Here is an 18,364-nt window from a genome sequence, read left to right as displayed (position 1 = left end):
GTATGGGGATATAAGTTGATTTTGTCCAATCTGGTGGCCATTCTTGTGTTTTCCAAATTTTCTGGCAAATGGCATGCATCACCTTGACAGCATCATCTTGCAAGATTTTAAACAGTTCAGCTGGGATACCGTCATCTCCTGCTGCCTTGTTATTACCAATGATTCTTAAGGCCCTTTCAACTTCACTCTTCAGGATGTCTGGCTCTAGCTCACTGACCACACCGTCAAATCTATCCCTGATGTTATTATCCTTCCTATACAGATCTTCCATATATTCTTGCCACATTTTCTTGATCTCTTCTGCTTCTGTTAGGTACTTGCAATCTTGGTTTTTGATCACACCCATTTTTGCATGGAATTTACCTCAGATGGTTCTGATTTTCTGGAAGAGGTCTCTTGTCCTTCCTATTCTATTATCTTCTTCCGCTTCCGCACATTGCTTGTTTAAAAATAATTCCTGATCTCTTCTGGCTAACCTCTGGAATTTTGCCTTTAATTGGGCATATCTCCCCCGATCACTGTTGCCTTTTGCTTTCCTTCTTTCTTGGGCTGCTTCCAGTGTCTCAGCAGACAGCCATCTTGCCTTCTTGGTTTTCTTTTTCTTTGGGACGTTTTTGTTGCCGCCTCCTGAACAATGTTGCGAACTTCTGTCGATAGTTTTTCCGGGACCCCAACTACTAAATCTAGTCCCTGAAATCTATTCTTCACCTCCACTGCATATTCATGAGGAATATTCGTGAGCTCATATCTAACTGATCTGTGGGTCTTCCCTATTCTCTTCAGTCTGATTCTAAATTGTGCAATAAGAAGTTCGTGATCTGAACTACAATCAGCTCCAGGTCTTGTTTTTACTGACTGCATAGATGTCCGCCACCTTTGGCTACAAAGGATGTAGTCAATCTGATTTCGCTGTCGACCGTCTGGTGAAGTCCTTGTATAAAATCATCTCTTTGGTTGTTCGAAGAGAGTGTTTGTTATGCACAGTGAGTTATCTTGGCAAAATTCTATCAGCCTATGTCCTGCTTCATTCTTTTCTCCCAGACCATCATTGCCTGTAATTCCAGGTGTTGTTTGACTACCCATCTTAGCATTCCAGTCTCCTGTAATGAAAATAACATCTTTGTTTGGTGTACTCTGCAGTAAGTGCTGCAGATCCTCATAGAACTGATCTACTTCTGCTTCTTCAGCATCTGTGGTTGGGGCATATATTTGGATCACTGTGATGTTAAATGGCTTACCCTGAATTCGAATTGAGATCATTCTGTCATTTTTTGGATTGTATCCAAGCACTGCTTTAGCCCCTCTATTATTAATTATGAAGGCTACTCCATTTCTTCTGTGGTCCTCTTGTCCACAGTAGTAAACCTGGTGGTCATTTGATGTGAAGTGGCCCATTCCAGTCCATTTCAGTTCACTGACACCCACAATGTCTATATTTAATCTTGACATCTCCCCAGTAACCACATCCTATTTGCCCTGGATCATAGATCTTACATTCCATTTTCCTATGGTGAGTTGACCTTTAGAACATCGGATTTGTCATTCACCACCAGCACCATCGGCTGCTAGCCGTCCTTTCGGTTTTGAGCTAGCTGCGTCATCACATCTGGGGCTAGTTGAACTTATCCTCTGTTCCTCCCCAGTAGCATTTTGACCATCTTCTGACCTAGGAGTCCCATCTTCCGATGGGATACCGACATATCTCTGGTCGTACTGATCCATTTAATTTTCATGGCAAGAATACTGGGGTGGGTTGACGTTTCCTTCTCCAGGGATTGTATTTAGTCTGACTTTAGTCCCTTCACAGTTTAGCTCATGACTTCATTGAGGTGCTCAAGCTCCAGCACCACGACAAGGTAACAATGCAAAATTAATATTCCCCATGTGGAGATTTATTTATGCACCACAATCAACATTCCTCCATGTCAAATTTTCTTTCTTTCTTATTTATTTATTTATTTATTTCTATACTGCTGACTAGCTGAAGCTCTCTCACATATTTATTTCTGCATCAGTTGATGATCAAGACATTTCTGTTTGTGTTTGTTTTCTAATTATCCCGTCCTAAACACTTTTCATCCTTATGGATAGGTCCTCCCCTTTTCTGTCTGTAGTGACTCCTGCCAACCTGGTTCTCAGAAGAGAAAGAGGGAAGGAGAGAAATTTTGCTGCTATGATTGTCGTCCATGTCCAGATGGGGAGATTTCAAACCAAACAGGTAGGTGATGTGATGCGAGTCACAAAGGGATAAGCACTCCAGTGAGGTGCATGCAGGGGTGCCCCAGACCATACCAGAGAAGAGAAATGGGAAATGAAGATGACCGCATAATGCTCTCATTATGAGGCTTAGTCAGGGAGTCACCGTATTGCTCTTCCTTTCTATTGGCTTCCTTTCCAGTGGCTATAGAGACTGGAAAGTCTCCAAGGCCTGCAGAACACAGCAGGTCCTTTCGACTACTGGTTCTGGGATGGGTGTAACAGATTGCACTGAGGTCCACCATCCTGTGCCAATTCTGGAGGAAGTTAGGTGGAGCCTCCTCATTTCAACATGTGCCAGGCGACTCTGCGACTATATAAAAAGCTGTGGTGTGCATCAGAGCTGGATGAATCCTGAATCGTATTAGCCTGATTCAGAAAGATTTCAGTGAGGCTTCTCTGAAGCAGTCCAATTTGCCTGAAATTAGCCAGGCTTCATCCCCTCATACAGGGCCACTTTATCTGTAGATTTCATCCAATTCTGACTAACAACAACAACAAATTGTAATGTTACTTTACTAACATTTACATAATTCTAAATTAGTCTGAAGAGAATTGTGCTGTTTTCTAAATATCCAGTTTGTACCCTAGGTCAGTGAACACCCCTATCCAAATCCGATCTTCCCAGTACTGTAGAAAAATAAGTGCAATTCATGTTCATAGAATCATAGAATACTAGGGCTGGAAGGGGCCTTCAAGACGATCAAGGCCAACCCCCTGCTCAATGCAGGGGTCCAAGTCAAAGCATCCCTGTCTGATGGCTGTCCAGCCTAGGGATGGCAGAGAATTTCTCCCCGAAACTTCGGGGGGCCGAGCGCCAATGTGTTCGGCCCCCCGAACAAGTTTCGGGGAGAAATCCTCCGCCCCCCCCGCGCCCCGCACCCCCCCCCCGGGACGGGACTTACCTTCACCGAATGTCCCTCCCAGTGGCTGGTCTGGCCGGCGGATCGGCGGGTGTTCGAGCGAGGCGGGAGAGGCAGCCGGTCTTTCGACCGGCTGCCACCACCGCCATTGCAATGAAAGGGGAAAAAAAAAACTGCCCCCTGATAGGCTACATGACGATTCACGTAGCCTATCACGGCTAGATTTGCAAAATTAGCCGTGATAGGCTACGTGAATTGTCACGTAGCCTATCACGGGTGACTTAAAAAAAAAAAAAGAGTGTACGGATAATGGTGGCCCCCATAGGGAGCCGCCATTCCCCTTCTTTATTTGGTCGCTGTAGTCTACGTAAATGTTTATGTAGACTATGGCGAAAATAAGGGCAACGCTATTTGCGTTGCCCTTATTTTCGCCGTAGTCTATGTAAACATTTACGTAGACTACAGCGACTAAATAAGGAACGCGAATGGCGGCTCCCTATGGGGGCCGCCATTCGCGTACGCGCTTTTTTTTTTTTTTAAAGTCACCCGTGATAGGCTACGTGACGATTCACGTAGCCTATCATGGCTGACTTTGCAGATCTAGCCGTGATAGGCTACGTGAATCGTCACGTAGCCTATCAGGGGGCGTTTTTTTTTTTTTTTTTTTACTTTCGCGTTCGCGGCCGGGCGAGGCGAGGCGCCTCCTCCCCGGCCTGAATTTTGGCTGGGCGAGGCGGGAAGCCTCCCCCCCGGCCTGAATTTCGGCCGGGCGAGGCGGGAAGCCTCCCCCCCGGCCTGAACTTCGCGGGGGGAGCAGCAAACCGCCTCCCCCCCACCGCGAACGGCCTTCGATGACAGGTAAGTGACTTTCGTCCACCCCTAGTCCATCCTCGTCTTGAATGTCTCCAGCGTGGGAGAGCCCACCACATTCCTAGGTAATTTGTTCTATTGTGTATTGCTCTAACAGTGAGGAAGTTTCTCCCGATGTTAGCCAGAATCTGGCTTCCCATAACTTGAGCCATTATTCTGTGTCCTGCTCTCTGGGATGATCAAGAAGAGATCCTGGCCTTCCTCTGTGTGACAACCTTTCAAGTACTTGAAGAGTGCTATCACATCTCCCCTCAGTCTTCTCTTCTCAAGGCTAAACATGCCCACTTCTTTCAGTCTGTCCTCATAGGGCTTTGTTTCCTGTCCCCTGATCATCTTCGTTGCCCTCCTCTGAACCCTCTCCAGTTTGTCTGCATCCTTCTTGAAGTGTGGTGCCCAGAACTGGACACAGTACTCAAGATGAGGCCGAACCAGTAGAGGGCAACTTGTACTTCATGTGATTTGGAAGCTATACTTCTATTAATGCAGCCCAAAAGAGAATTTGTCTTTTTTACAGCTGCATCACATGGTAGACTCATATCCAGCTTGTGTTCGTCAACAGTTCCAAGATCCTTCTCACTTGTAGTATTGTTGAGCCAAGTATTGCCCATCTTGTAACTGTGAACTTGGTTTCTTTTTCCTAGGTGCAGAACTTGTTATTTATCCCCGTTAAATTGCATTCTAGTGTTTTCTGCCTGGCACTCCAGCCTATCAAGATCACTTAGAAATCTGTTTCTGTCTTCCAGAGTATTAGCTATCCTGACCAATTTTGTGTCCTCTGCAAATTTTACAAGTATTCCCTGTACCTCCTCATCCAAGCCATTAATAGAAATGCTGAAGTGATGTGAATGCTGTGAACAGGCACAATTTGTTGACTAACTTTAACAAAAAAACTTCTCACTTTTCCTATATCAGCTCAAAGTACAATGAAGGAAAGGGGGGAAATTTAAATTTAAATAGTTTGTTACAGCAAAGATCAAAATATTATACATGCTTTAACATAATCCATGATTCTACTACTCTTACTAATAATACGGATGAGTGGCAGCATTATTAGGAAATGCTAGGAGTGAGCTGATCTCCGCCCCAATCCTTAAGTAGTTTTAGCGATGGATAGATGCCACTGCATCCGTGTTTGGGCAGGTGTTCCAGCTGCCACAGCTGCCTCCTGCCCAGGTGACCCTGGCTTTGTGAGCCACTGGGGGGGGTGAGTGACCAATCCACTGGCATCCAGGCCTGGCTCATGGGAGCCCTCCTCTCCCCATCCTCCTTTGCAGGATCCATTTTAAAGCAAGATGAGGGGACTTGTTTTTCATAACTCTATTGTGGCATGCAACTGTGGCCAGTTTTGGCCACCAAAGTTGCCAGGATGGGGATAGGAGGGGGAGGGAGTGCCGCTCACTTATCCTCTTCCCTCTCCCCTGCTACCACTGTGTCACTGGCGGGGAGGAGGATGAGGAGAGGGAAGGCCTCCATGCTCCTTCTGCCACACTAGCACTGTTGACACCATGGGAGCCAAGATGGGATAGCCAGAAGGAAGCAGTGGTGCCAGCAGGGCAGGAGGAGGAACTGTCCCCACAGGCTGTCCAGCTCTCATGGCTACTTCCGTGCAAGGGAAGGGAAGAGGTCGATCTCCCATTTTGTTAGCTCGCGTCACTAGCTGATCCCAGGTGATGCTGACCCCCTGGGCGCTTGGTGGCCAGGTCCAACAGTGCCACATGGCTTGTTGAGCAGGGTCCAGGAGGCCAAGCAAAGGGCAGTCTGCTGGCCTCCTGGACCCTGCTCACCAGAGCCAGTCGGGTGCCCAAAACAACCCTAACAACCCTAAGAATCTGGGGGAAATTTCCTGTTCCAGCATTCCTATGCTCTGGTCTGCTATTCAATTCTGATAACTTGAGCTAGAACCATTTGATTCTATACACTCCTCTCCCCGCCTTCCATGCCCAGAGACTATTCGTATGTTTCTTGCTGACCATCAATTCCTGGGAATTAAGGCTGTGGAGTTGGAATGGCAAAACAGAACACCCTGCTTGGGTGAACTTAGTGTTGCTTGTTGCAAGCCTAATATTTAGTCTTTTTGGTCTAGCATCTTGGGAGCTGGAATGCTAGAGATGAGGGATGTCAAAGAACTCTGCATGAATTTCAAATGGGACCGAATTCTGACAAATCCTGTCCGCACAATCCTCCTTGGAATGGGGCAGTCCAGTCAACCCAGACCGGAGCTCATGCAGACCCTTTTTGGGGGGGATTTTACAAAAATAATCATGAAAAGAAATCTGTAAATCAGAAATGGAAGAACACGAATGGCTGTATCCTTATTACAGTAATAAATAGGCATTTTCCCTGTGACCTGCAGCTTTCTTTCGCTGGGGCTGAGTCGTGAAGTCCACAGAAATCCTCCATCTTTTCTGTTTATTGTCTGTGGAGGTGAGGTCAGGTGTGGTGAGGTAAGGACAGGTCCATTGAGGTCAGATGAGGTCAAGTCAGGACAGGTCCGGTAAGGACAGGTGAAGTGAGGTCGGGTGAGATCAGGTCAGGACAGATCTGGTCAGGTGAGGTCTGGTGAGGTCAGGTCAGGTGAGGGCAAGTTACTGGAAGTTACATGGGGAATCCCTGCAAAGGGCTTTACTCTTTTTATGAAAATAAATAGGCATTTTCCCTATGATCCAAGGCTTACAGAGACTGACAGCAGGCACGCGAAAAGGGTTTTTCGGTGCCACTTAAGGATTTATTTACGTAAGTTCAGGGAGCAAAAAAAACCCTTGGGGAATTGGGGGCAAGCTGATGGTGGATTGGGGCGGCCCTCAGTTATGCAGATTCCTTGCAGAGATGGTGTGCAAACAGCTTCTCAAAGTTCTCCTCCATATTTGTGAGCAGAGAAATTGCGGAGACCATTTTGCTGAATTTCTCCAGAGGGAGGAGAAATTGTCCAACAGTTTCTCCCATGTAGGGATAACAAATTTGCAGGGCTTGTAGCACTCATCCTTCCTTCCTTCCTTCCTTCCTTCCTTCCTTCCTTCCTTCCTTCTTTCCTAAGGATGTCAGAGAATTCTGCCACGGATCTCAGTGATGCCGAATGCCAGTGCATTTGTCCCCGTAAAATCTGTGGCAGAATGAAGCCCCTGCCCCCCAACCCATGAAAGGCGCACGAAACGGAGCACTTAGCTGCTGCCATCCGCGCTGACTTGTGAATGGAGGCCACCTTGCGGCCACCATTCGCTTCTTCATCATAGCTGTGATAGGCTACATAAGTATTTGCGTAGTCTATCACGGCAAGCCAAAAAAAAAAAAGTGTACGGAAATGGTGGCGGCTATGGCGGCCAACACTTGCGTTCCCTTTTTTCCCACTGTTTTAGCCTATGTAAATATTTACGTAAGCTATTACGGTGAAAAAAAAGGGGAACGCAAATAGCATAGTGGGCGCCATTTGCATTCCTTCCTTTTTTCCCTGCCATTTTAGCCTACATATATATTTACGTAAGCTATTACAGGGGGGGGGAAGGAACACAAATAGCACCCACTATGCTATTTGCGTTCCCCTTTTTTTTTGCCATAATAGCTTTCATAAATATTTACTAAAGATTTACTTTAGTAGGCTAAAACAGCAAAAAAAAGGGAACGCTAATGGCGGCCACCATAGCCGCCACCATTTGTATATGATGTTGTTGTGTTTTTTTTGGCTTGCAGTGATAGGCTACCTAAATACTTACGTAGCCTATCACGGCAGATTCACAGGACACAAATGGCGGCCGCTCTGGTGGCCGCCATTTGCGTCCGCAACAGCCTGTCCAAGGCCGGAACTCCGGCTGCAGATGGCCCTGGTCAGCGGCTCCATGGAGCCGCCGTGGAGCAGAGCCACCCCAGGGAGGATTCCGGAGGGAGCAACGGAGCGCCTCCCCCCCCCACGAATCCAACCTGCAAAAAGGTAAGTGACTTTCGTACATCCCTATTCCTTCCATCCACTCTCTCTGTCTCTTTCTTTCTTTCTTTCTTTTGTTCATTCGTTGGTTCATTCGTTCGTTCTTTTTCTCTGCTAGGAATACCAGAGAATTCCGCCACGGACTGAAATGGAATCAAATTCCCTTCAGTCTGTGCCACAGAATCCTCTGCAGAGCGGCACCACGAGGTCCTGCGGAGCCAGCAGTCATGCTGCTTTTTTTTGTCATCCGCACAGAGGCGCAAAACTTTCGTAAATAAAAACGCAAGGAAGTATACTTTGACGATAAATACGTAAGTGTTTTTTTTTTAAGAATTGTGCTCACCACCTTGTTTGTGGGTGTTCTTTTTCAAGGCAGCCTAGGGCAGCCTTGTTTTGGGAAGCCCCGAGGAGGAGGAAGTGTTTTGGCTGAAAGTAATTACTGCACGTCTCAGGGCAGGGGAAAAAATACGTATATATCTATGAAAAATAGCCTTTCTTACGGAAATTATGCAGAATTATGGCTGTCGGTACAGTTTTATCTTCGTAATTCTTGGAGCGGAAAAAAAAGAGGAGAATTTCGGGGGCTCGCGAATGACAGTACGGAGCACTGGCTGCAAACTGCGGAAGTCAAGTGTCACGGAAGGCACACAATTCGTACATCCCTATTCTATGCTGAACTCAATCATGGATTTCAACCCCACTAAACATTTGACTTGCATTTGTGATGGCTCATCATCTTTTCTCCCTTCTTCCCTCCCTCCCTCCCTTTCTTAGACATGGATGGCTGTTTGAAATGCCAAGAAGATCAGTATCCAAGCAAGGACCGGGACCGATGCATCCCTAAAACTATAACCTTTCTGAATTATGAAGAACCCTTAGGGAAAGGTTTGGCTTCACTTGCTCTTTCTTTCTCCCTGATCACTGTGTCGGTACTTGGAACCTTTATTAAGCACAGAGATACACCAATCGTCAAAGCCAACAACCGAGACCTCACCTACGCTCTCCTCATCTCCCTCCTGCTCTGCTTCCTCTCATCATTGATGTTTCTTGGGCAACCGAGAAAGATGACCTGCCTTCTTCAACAACCCATTTTTTGTTTTGTCTTCTCAGTGGCCGTTTCTTGTGTATTGGCCAAAACCATCACTGTGGTTGTAGCTTTTATGGCCACCAAACCAGGGTCTCAAATGAGGGTCTGGGTGAGGAAGAGACTGGCCACCTCCGTTGTCCTTTCTGGTTCCGTCATTGAAGCTGGCATTTGTGCCCTGTGGCTCGGAACCTCTCCCCCATTCCCAGATTTCGACATGCACTCCCTGATGGAGGAAATTATTGCACAATGTAATTCAGGCTCTATCGTTATGTTTTACCTCGTCTTAGGCTACATGGGAATTCTGTCCATCATTACTTTCAGTGTGGCCTTTTTAGCGAGGAAGTTGCCAGACACTTTTAATGAAGCCAAGTTTATCACTTTCAGCATGTTGATATTTTGCAGCGTGTGGTTGTCTTTTGTTCCCATCTTCCTGAGCACCAAGGGGAAATACATGGTCAGTGTGGAGATCTTCTCTATCTTAGCCTCCAGCGCTGGGTTACTGGGCTGTATCTTGTTTCCCAAATGCTACATTATTGTCATAAGGCCAGAGCTGAACAACAGGGAGCACTTAATAAGAAGAAAAAATTAAGGAACCTAATTAAATCACATTACTGTATCTCTTTCCCTATTCTATGTATTTCTCTTGTGGTGTCCATCAGACTTGAGATACTGCATCTTTTGTATCACTCACCTTTGGGTATCATACATCCTTGGTCCTCAGTGGATCGTTTGGGGCTCACTGCTGAATCACAAAGGTGACCTAATTTAAGCTGGGAGAGCAGCAGTCTCACCAAAAGACAACAACAAACAACAACAACAACAACACAGCAACCACAAGTGAATATACTTGGAAATGAATCTTCAAATCTGTGTTTGGGGTCACAGTGAGTCCCAGGTGTGAAAAATTTGAAGGTTACCAAGAAATATACTGATTTAGTCCACTTTCACCACTCAGTTGTCTCATGGAAATGTATGTGAAAATAAGCTTTAGATTTTTAAAAAATAATAATAAATGCATATGATTATCCAGAACTGACTGTATTTCAGTGATGTGGTTTTTAGTTCAAGTTATCTATTTGCATACATTATTTCAAGCCACTATCCTGCGCTTTACTCCACTGCTCCAGATTCTAGTGCCAGGACAATCCATTTGACTCATAAGCAGAAGTGTCTATCACAACCACTCACCCTAACATAGACTTCCCAATCGTGATGACCGGCAGGAAGGGCCTTGTCTCTAGGGGTGGACGAAAGTCACTTACCTGTCCTCGAAGCTTGTTCGCGGTGGGGGGGAGGCACTTCGCTGCTCCCTCCGTGAAGTTCAGGCCGGGGGGGAGGCTTCCCGCCTCGCCCGGCCGAAATTCAGGCTGGGGAGGAGGCGCCTCGCCTCGCCCGGCCGCGAACTCCAAAGTTTTTTTTTTTAAAAAAACGCCCCCGTGATAGGCTACGTGATGATTAACGTAGCCTATCACGGCTAGATCTGCAAAGTCAGCCATGATAGGCTACGTTAATCGTCACGTAGCCTATCACGGGTGACTTAAAAAAAAAAGCGTGTACGCAAATGGCGGCCCCCATTGGGAGCCGCCATTCGCGTTCCTTATTTGGTCGCTGTAGTGTATTTATTTTTATTTATTTATTTCATTTCTATACCGCCCAATAGCCAGAGCTCTCTGGGCGGTTCACAAAAACTAAAACCAAACAACACACAATAAAACAATTTAAAATATATAGAACATTAAAACCACAATATAACAATACAACCACAATAAAACCTAGCAGCAATACAGGAGTTTAAAATACAGATTTAAAATAGCGTTGCCCTTATTTTCGCCATAGTCTACGTAAAGATTTACGTAGACTACAGCGACCAAATAAGGAACGGGAATGGCGGCTCCCTATGGGGGCCACCATTATCCGTACGCCCTTTTTTTTTTTTTAAGTCACCCTTGATAGGCTACGTGACGATTTACATAGCCTATCACGGCTGACTTTGCAGATCTAGCCATGAAAGGCTACGTTAATCGTCACGTAGCCTATCACGGGGGCGTTTTTTTTCCTTTTTTGGAATGGCAGGGGCAGCAGCCGGTCGAAAGATCGAAAGACCGGCTGCCGCTCCCGCCCCGGACGAACACCCGCCGAACCGCCGGCTGGACCCGCCGCTGGGAGGAACATTCGGCAAAGGTAAGTCCCATCCCGGGGGGGGGGTGCGGGGTGCGGGGGGTGCGGAGAATTTCTCCCTGAAACTTGTTCAGGGGGCCGAACACGTTGGCACTCAGCCCCCCGAAGTTTCGGGGAGAAATTCTCCGCCATCCCTACTTGTCTCATCAGCAGCCTTTCTTGGAGGAAGAATGTCATTCTCCCCCAGGTGCCTTGATGTTCTTCAAAATACCTTGGTTTTCCTCTCCTCTGGGAGTCATCCTTTGATGAAGTCATCCAGCCTTCCAGCCTCTTGGGAAACTGGGTGCTTTGACAACTGAAGTCATCTCTGCACTTGCAGTTCCTGGATGTTTGCTGCCTCACTGTATTTCATAAAATAATGTTTAAGGTTGATAATTAAGGAATCAATCAGGCCTATACACCATGCCCTTTCCCATTTTGAATATGTTCCATTAATTACAACAACAGAAAACGAAATAGTGCCCCTTACTGTGTAACACCTCCTGTGAATGGATTCCCCTGTTTAAATGCCAGGGAATTGGAGCTTTTATGAACCATACACTTAACAGAACCATTATTTAGACAATATGGACACTGCAGGGTATCCTTTGCTGTGGCTAGTTCCAGCTCACCGCTACCTTAGAGCTGAATGGGTGTCAGTTAGGGATGTCAGAACATTTCGCCACTTATCTCGTGGAGGCCGAATGCCAGTGCATTTGGCCCCCAGAAATCAGTGGCGAAACGGTCTGCCCCCCTGTCCCCCTGGGACAGGACTTACCTTGGCGAATCTTCCTGGTGGCGGCGGCGGCTCCAGCAGTGCTGCGGCGGCGGTGCGGCAGCAGCAGCTAGTCTTCCGACCAGCTGCCGCCACCACCATTTCCAGGAAAAAAAAAGAGAAGTGATAGGCTACGTAAAGATTTACGTAGCCTATCATGGCTAGATTTTTAAAAAATACTGTGATAGGCTACGTAAATGATTACGTAGCCTATCACGGCTGATTTAAAAGAAAACACACACATGCGTACGCAAATGGTGGCGCCCATGGGCGCCACCATTTGTGTTCCTTATTTTGACACATCCTAGTCTACTTAAACATTTATGTAGACTACGGCGAAAATAAAGGGAACGCAAATAGCGCAGACGCTACGCTATTCGCGTTCCCCTTATTTTCTCCGTCTTAGTCTACGTAAATGTTTACGTAGACTAAGACGTGTCAAAACAAGGAACGCAAATGGCGGCGCCCATGCTTAAAAAAAAAAAATCAGCCGTGATAGGCTACGTAAACATTTACGTAGCCTATCATGGCTGACTGCAGGGACACAAACGGCGGTGGCCAGGGCTGCTGCCATTTGCGGACCCGGCCTGCCAGGATTCGGGGGGGGGGAGGGATGGAGCGCCTCCCCCCCGGCCAGAATTTCAGGGGGAGGGACGGAGCACCTCCCCCCCACTGTGAATTAATTTCGTTAAAAGGTAAGTGACTTTCGTACATCCCTACTGTCAGTGGTGGAGTGGTGGACCTGAGTAGGGACATATGGGGAAGTCATTCCTGTTCATTTTTTATCAGGAGTTTACCCTGTTTCCACCTTCTTGAACATACGGAAATTCAGATGCCAGCTGCGGTTGAATTTTGTGCATTTCCAAGCTTGCAAGAAAATGTTTTTGAACAGCATGTGTACATTTCAAAAATGCATACATTTCAAAATGTGTCCATATTAAAAAAATATGCACAGTTATGCTTAATCATGGGAGAAGAATGTGGAGATTTCAAAAATGTGCACACTTTATCTGTGCATTTTGAAAAAAATGTGCAGGGAAATATGCATGGAAGTACACATAGATTTTCATAGAGAAAGAAGGGGGGAAGGTTGCAATCTGATCTGGAGTCGTAATCTGATTTGGGCTCAAATTGGAATGATCTTCATGATGGAATTTGAAGAAGTTCAGCGAGCTCAGGGTTTGCTGATTCAGTCATCCCTAAACCAAAGTTGCGGATTTATCTGTTCACTGGAAAACAAGTAATTTTCGCTATCAGTTGAAGCAGGCTTAGGACAGATAACTGTTATCCCCAAATGAGTTCAGCAGGAGTAATATTTGCATTGAAAGTGCCTTCCTTACCAGAGCACAGTTATAGCACAATACTGTGCACTTTGAGAGTGCAGCCTTACGCTTTGATCAACAAAGCAATCTGAAAGCAGTGAAATTGCAGCCTGATTTGAAGCATAATTTCTGGACTGCTCAGTACTAGTTATGCTAAGTTTAATTTCTCACAGCTTCAGGTCCCCTTTTTGTGCAATGACATCCTCCGGGAGCAGATAAATTGGGTTTCAAGGGAGTTCTTGGGGTCAGAAATAACACCTCCAAAACTTTGCTTTGCCCCATGAAATTTAACTTCAGTTGCATACTTCAGGTTTCTGCCCCCTTACTGTGCAGCAGGTTCCTGAAGTGATCCACACCCCCTGGCTCTACCTAATGGGACCCCTTGTCTCTATTTATCCTAACCTGCTCTGCTTTGTGTCTTACTAATTCCAGCGACACCATTTGCCACTGGGACACTCCCAAACCAATTTCATTCTTCACTACCTTGCAAATAAAAGTTTTATTAAGCATCAATATTAATATCTGTAGATAATATTAAATGTCCTTTAAGTTAATGGGATAGAAAAGAAATACACAAGTAATCTGAAAAGGAAGGAAGGTTCAGCTTGGGGCTGCTTTCTATTCAGTGGTTACTATCATAGTAACATACAGTTGCAAGGGACCTTGAGGTTCCTCTGAAAATGAGCCGCATTGGGATGTTGTGAGCTAACCTGGCCAGATTTCTGGTACATTTTCTGGTACCAACTAGAGATGTACGAAAGTCAATTACCGTTTCGTGGATCTGCTTTGCGGTGGGGGGGAGGTGCTCCATCCCTCCCCCCAGAATCCTTGATGGGGGGAGGCACTCTGCCCTCCCCCCGGAATCCTGCCCGGCCGGCTCCGCTCTGTGGGGATTCTGTGGAGCCGCCGGCTGGCTCCGCTGGCAGCCGGACATCCGGCCGCTGGGCAGTAGGGACGCAAATGGCGGCGGTCATAGCTGCCGCTGTTTGCGTCCCTGTACTTAACCGTGATAAGCTACATAAATATTTGCGTAGCCTATCATGGCAAAGTAAAAAAAAAAACATGTACGCAAATGGCGGCGGCTATGGCGGTCGCCATTTGCGTTCACTATTTTTCGCCTTCTAGCCTACGTAAATATTTACGTAGGCTAGAACGGCTAAAAATAGCAAACGCAAATGGCGGCTGCCATAGCTGCTGCCATTTGCGTTCACTGTGCCCAGCCACAGCCGGCCAGGAGACCAGCCGCCCCTGCCACCACCCCTGCCGCTGCCGCACCTTCCGCTGCCGTCGCACCTTCTGCCGCCACTGCCCTTGCCACCGCACCTGCTACCCCTTCACTGCTGCACCTTCCAGAGCCCCCGCTGCCGCACTTTCCTCTGCCACTGCACCGCTGCCGCTACTGCACCACTGCTGCATCCTCTGCCGCATCCACCGCATCCACCGCAGGTAAGCTTTGTCCCGGGGGGTTCCGCAGGGCGGACGGGGGGGGGGCAGGAGGCCATTCCACCACAGATTCTGGGGGGGGTGAATGCCAGTGCATTAAGCCTCACTGGAATCCCTGGCGGAATTCTCCGCCATCCCTAGTACCAATCACCCCGCTGCTCAACAGACTCCCTAAATGAGCTGACGGAGGTGCTCTCGGGTGTGCTGCTGAGACCCACGAGACTATTGGTTCTGGGAGATGTAAACATTCATGCTGAGGGCACCTTATCTGGGGTGGCTCAGGATTTCATGTTCTCCAGGACAGCCATGGGAAAGTCTGACATGTCAGTGGCCCAACACAAGTAGTGGGGCATACTGTAGACGTGGTGTTCTCAACTGGATGTGGAGATGGTGATCTGAAAGTGGGAGACTTTGCATCTGTTCCTTTGCCATGGTCAGATCACTGGCTGCTGAGGTTTCGACTTACAGTGGCTTTTCCCCTTAGCAAGGATGGGGGCCCTGTTAAGGTGGTCAGCCGCCAGAGGCTCATGGATCCGGATGGTTTCCAGAGGGCTGTCATTTTTTTTCAGGTTGTATGGCTGGCACCCCTGTCAAAGCCCTGGTTGAGCTGTGGAATGCAGAAATGACCCAGGCGGTTGACATGATAGCTCCTGAGCACCCTCTCCAGAAGAGAGCTCGTACGGCTCCATGGTATACCCTGGACCAGAGAATGATGAAACAAAATAGGAGACAGCTTGAGTACAGGTGGAGAAAAGCTCCTGGTGGATGCAATTGAATCCTGATGTATGCCTATGGCCAGGCATACTCCAAGGCAGTGAGAGTGGCAAGGAAAAACTATTTCACTGCCTCTATTTAATCATCCATATGCTGCCCAGTGGAGCTTTTTAGTGGTGTCTGAGGCCTTTTGCATTCTGGCCCTAAGAACTCTATGGAACCATCTGAGGTCCGCTGTACAGCACTGGCTAGGCACTTCCACAATAATACCTTTTGCATGTGCCAGGACTTACACTCCAGTATTACTGTGGATGAATCTGGTAAGGTATGCAGAGCACAGTCTTGTCCAGTTTTATTGGATGAGTTTTAGTTGGTACAGCTGGAGGATGTGGACAAGGTACTTGGACAGGTTCATGCAACCACTTCCATCTTGGATCCTTGCCCCTCTTGGTGAAGAAAAAACAGCAGGGAGGGAACAGCCAGCTGGGCTAGGGAGGTGATTAATGCATCCTTGTGAGAGGGAGTGGTCCGGGGTCACCTGAAAGAGTCAGTGGTGAGACCACCCTTGTGGAAATACTCCTAGACCTGAAAAACCTTAATAGTAATAGGCCAGTAGCAAATGTTCAATTCCTGGGCAAGGTCCTGGAGCAAGTGGTTGCCAACCAGCTCCAGACACTCTTGGAGGAGACCAATTATCTGGATCCATTTCAATCAGAGTTTGGGCCAGGTTTTTGGCACAGAAACAGCCTTGGTCACCCTGTATGATGACCTATGTCAGGAGAAAGACAGGGGGAGTGTGACTCTCTTGATTTTTCTTGATCTCTTAGGGGCATTTGCTACCATTGACCATGGCATCCTTCTGGGGTGGCTCTCAGAATTGGGAGTAGGAGGCACTGCATTGCAGTGGTTTTGTTCTTCCTTGGGGGGTCGTCTCCAGAATGTGGTGCAGGGGAGCACTGCTTGGCCCCATGCGTTCTCCAATGTGGGGTTCCAGAGGGGTCCATTTTGTCCCCATGCTGTTCAACATCTACATGAAACTGTTGAGCACAGTCAACTGAAGTTTTGGAGTGAGCTGTCATCAGTATGATGATGACATGCAACTAGGGATGTCAGAGAATTCCACCACAGACCCCAATGAGGCCAGATTCCAAGGATCCGGCCCCATTGGGGTCCATGGCAGAATGGTGCACTCACGTCCGTGCCCCTCCAGAATCTGTCCAGGCCGGCTCCTCCATGTGGTGATGCTGTGGAGCTGGCCGCCGGCTCCGCAGCCCTGGCGATACGGCCAGCTGCCATTGCCATACCGTATCACTGTGCTATGTCCGGATGCAAATTGCATCCACTATGCAATTTGCTTCCCTGTTTTCATGTGATAGGCTACACAAATATCTACGTAAATATAATTTGCATAGTGTATCGCATGAAAACAGGGATGCAAGTGGCGTAGTGGATGCCATTTGCGTCCGGACTTAGCACAGTGATATGACATGGCAACGGAACCTGGCCGTATTGGCTGTGCTGTGGAGCTGGGGCCAGCTCCACAGGATCAACACAGAATAGAGCCTGCCTGGAGGGATTCCAGGGGGGGGAAGGATCGCCTCCCCCCTGTGGACCCCATCACCCAGAACGGGGTAAGTGATCCACCCATCCCTACATGAAGCTCTATTTCTCCTATTTATCTTTTTCAGGTGAGGCTGTGAGTGTGCTGAATCAGCCCCTCAGAGTCTGTGGCAGAATGGACCACCCACCTCCACTACCCTGTGTAGTTACCCCGAAACAGTTCCTACTTGGCTCCGGCTGTCTCCGATCCGTCCGCTGCAGCCCCATGGAAGAAAATGGCATCCAGCGTAGGGGACACCATTTACATCCTTTCTCTTTGCCATGATAGGCTACGTAAAGTTTTACGTAGCCTATCACGGCAAAGAGCAGAGACGTAAATGGCATCCACTACACCATTTACATCCCTGTTCTTTGCAGTAATAGGCTACATAAAGATTTTCATAGCCTATTACGGAAAAGAGCAGAGATGCAAATGGCATCCACTATGCTAGACGCCATTTGCATCCCAGTGGCTGGAAGTCCGCCAGCAGCCGGAGCCGGCTGTCAGCACCGCGGACTCCCTGCAGAGCGGAGCCGACCGGCAAGGATTCCAGGAGGGGAGGGACAGATTACCTCCCCCCCAACGGACCCCCACAGACCCCAGGTAAGGCGGTTTCGTACATCCCTAGGGCCAATACACTGAGCTCAATCCAGACAGACATGCTGTTAGTGAGCGGTTCTGCTGACTAGGGATATACGGACTGTGTACAATCCACTCCGTCTGTATTTTGCGGATTGTCAGGTGCCTTTCATACCATCATCTGCCCACAGACAGATTCAATTTTATTTTCATCAATTGGAAAAATACAGAAATAATAATGTAAATATTCATGTATGTATTTACATAATTTATCTCAGTATGTAACATTTAACGTATTGTCTCCTATTGCATTTAATGTTTCCTCAGCAGAAACTTATGTATTCTTCTTAGGGATGTCAGAGACTTCTGCCATAGATCTCGGTGAGGCCGAATGCCAGTGCATTCAGCCCCCCGAAATCTGTGGCAGAATGAAGCCCAAACACCCCCCCCACACTGCTAAATGGTCCTGGAACGGAGCATCTACCTGCTGCCATCCACGCTGACTTGCAAATGGCAGCCACGTCTGTGGCCGCCATTTGCTTCTTCCATATAGCCGTTATAGGCTACGCAAAAACTTAATTTAAATTCTTCCATATAGCCATGATAGGCTACGTAAATACTTAAGTAAATTAAGTATTTACATAGCCTATCATGGCAAAACTAAGGGAACGCAAATGGCGGTGGCTACGGCGGCCGCCATTTGCATTCCCTTTTGTTTTGCCATTTTCGACTTCGAAAAGGTAAGTGACTTTCGTACATCTCTAATTTTTCTATGGATGTAT

At 47.5% G+C, this 18,364-nt stretch overlaps 1 protein-coding gene across 1 annotated transcript in view; it reads left to right on the top strand.

Annotated features, from left to right (window-relative positions):
* Positions 1-10,013, top strand: part of LOC146342936 (vomeronasal type-2 receptor 26-like) — a 33,377-nt gene extending 23,364 nt beyond the window's left edge. Inside the window, exons 8-9 of the mRNA XM_084808084.1 lie at positions 2,092-2,218; positions 8,680-10,013. Coding sequence (XP_084664210.1) covers positions 2,092-2,218; positions 8,680-9,581 — 1,029 coding nt within the window. The 3' untranslated portion in view covers positions 9,582-10,013. The remainder of the gene's footprint in view (positions 1-2,091; positions 2,219-8,679) is intronic.
* Positions 10,014-18,364: the final 8,351 nt, after the last annotated feature.

This window comes from Heloderma suspectum, chromosome 6 (assembly GCF_057233095.1).
Source record: "Heloderma suspectum isolate Gila_16-S chromosome 6, 16-S_ref, whole genome shotgun sequence".
Classification (NCBI taxonomy): domain Eukaryota; kingdom Metazoa; phylum Chordata; class Lepidosauria; order Squamata; family Helodermatidae; genus Heloderma; species Heloderma suspectum.
The sequence above is the reverse complement of the archived record's forward strand: the minus strand, read 5'-3'. Positions and strand labels throughout refer to the sequence as shown.